The sequence below is a fragment of the Olea europaea genome, unplaced genomic scaffold, assembly GCF_002742605.1.
Source record: "Olea europaea var. sylvestris unplaced genomic scaffold, O_europaea_v1 scaffold28165, whole genome shotgun sequence".
In the NCBI taxonomy this organism is placed as follows: Eukaryota; Viridiplantae; Streptophyta; class Magnoliopsida; order Lamiales; family Oleaceae; genus Olea; species Olea europaea.
This window is the reverse complement of record NW_019246663.1, coordinates 1-964: the sequence shown is the minus strand read 5'-3', so window position 1 is coordinate 964 and position 964 is coordinate 1. Positions and strand designations below refer to the sequence as shown.

Genomic DNA, 964 nt, shown 5'->3' with positions numbered 1-964 from the left:
TTATCTATAATCTTTCATATTTTTTTTTATCATTGTTCAATCTTTTGACCCTTTTTACATTTTTCGAATAGATAATCTAGGCCAGTTTTAAAACATTAAAATATTTATTCGAAGAGAAAAAGATGGCATTCACGTGAAAATCTATCCCAAGTGCTATGAAGAAAGACAGGCTTTTATTTCCCTTCGTCAATATTCTAGATAAATAAAACAGGTATGGAGTTGTAACAAGAGAAATAGCAATAATATCACATTTTTCCACCTATTTTTGTGGCCAAAATGTGGCATTACCTGTGTTCATTAATGAACCTTTCTTCGTGAAAGAATTCAGTTGAGAACTTTGTATTTAATAAGAATGGTGATCTACCAGTCAGCCGTCACATTTAATGTGGATTGAGATACAACAAACCATATTTAAACCCCAACTATGAAATTCTAATGCAACAGTTCTGTGGGAAATAGATAGATACAAATTAAGAGTGGGTGGGTGCATCAGTGTTCATGGACCAGATTAAACCAAGCCCTGCAAATTCATGTCCTCTTACCACATTAACATTTCTTGAAAGAGCTGCAGTTGTATATTGTGACTGCACTTCTATTGTCTATGACACAACCACTTATACATGGCTCGATACCTACAAGCGGTGCCTAAGGATTGCATCGGTAATCAAATCGTTCGGAATTAAGAGAGGTCATGTAGTCTCAGTGGTGGCGCAGAATATCCCGGCCATGTATGAGCTCCAGTTCGCCGTGCCAATGGCGGGTGCAGTAATCAACGACATCAATACACGTCTTGATGCTAGGAGTATTTCGTTTCTTCTTCGCCATAGTGAATCAAAGCTAGTGTTTGTGGACTACCATCTTCAATCTGTAGTTCTTGAAGCCATTTCTTTGTTTCCATCAAATCTGCGCCGTCCAATCCTTATTCTTATCACTGATGATCATCTTGATCAAGATTCATCACCAG

At 37.3% G+C, this 964-nt stretch overlaps 1 protein-coding gene across 1 annotated transcript; it reads left to right on the top strand.

Moving 5' to 3' along the window:
• Positions 1-431: 431 nt before the first annotated feature.
• LOC111384031 (probable acyl-activating enzyme 4) lies at positions 432-960 on the top strand (the record flags this gene model as incomplete). The annotated part of the gene is made up of 1 exon (XM_023008240.1): positions 432-960. A coding segment is annotated over exon 1 (462 nt), but the record flags the coding sequence as incomplete, so codon positions are not given.
• Between the last annotated feature and the right edge of the window lie 4 nt (positions 961-964).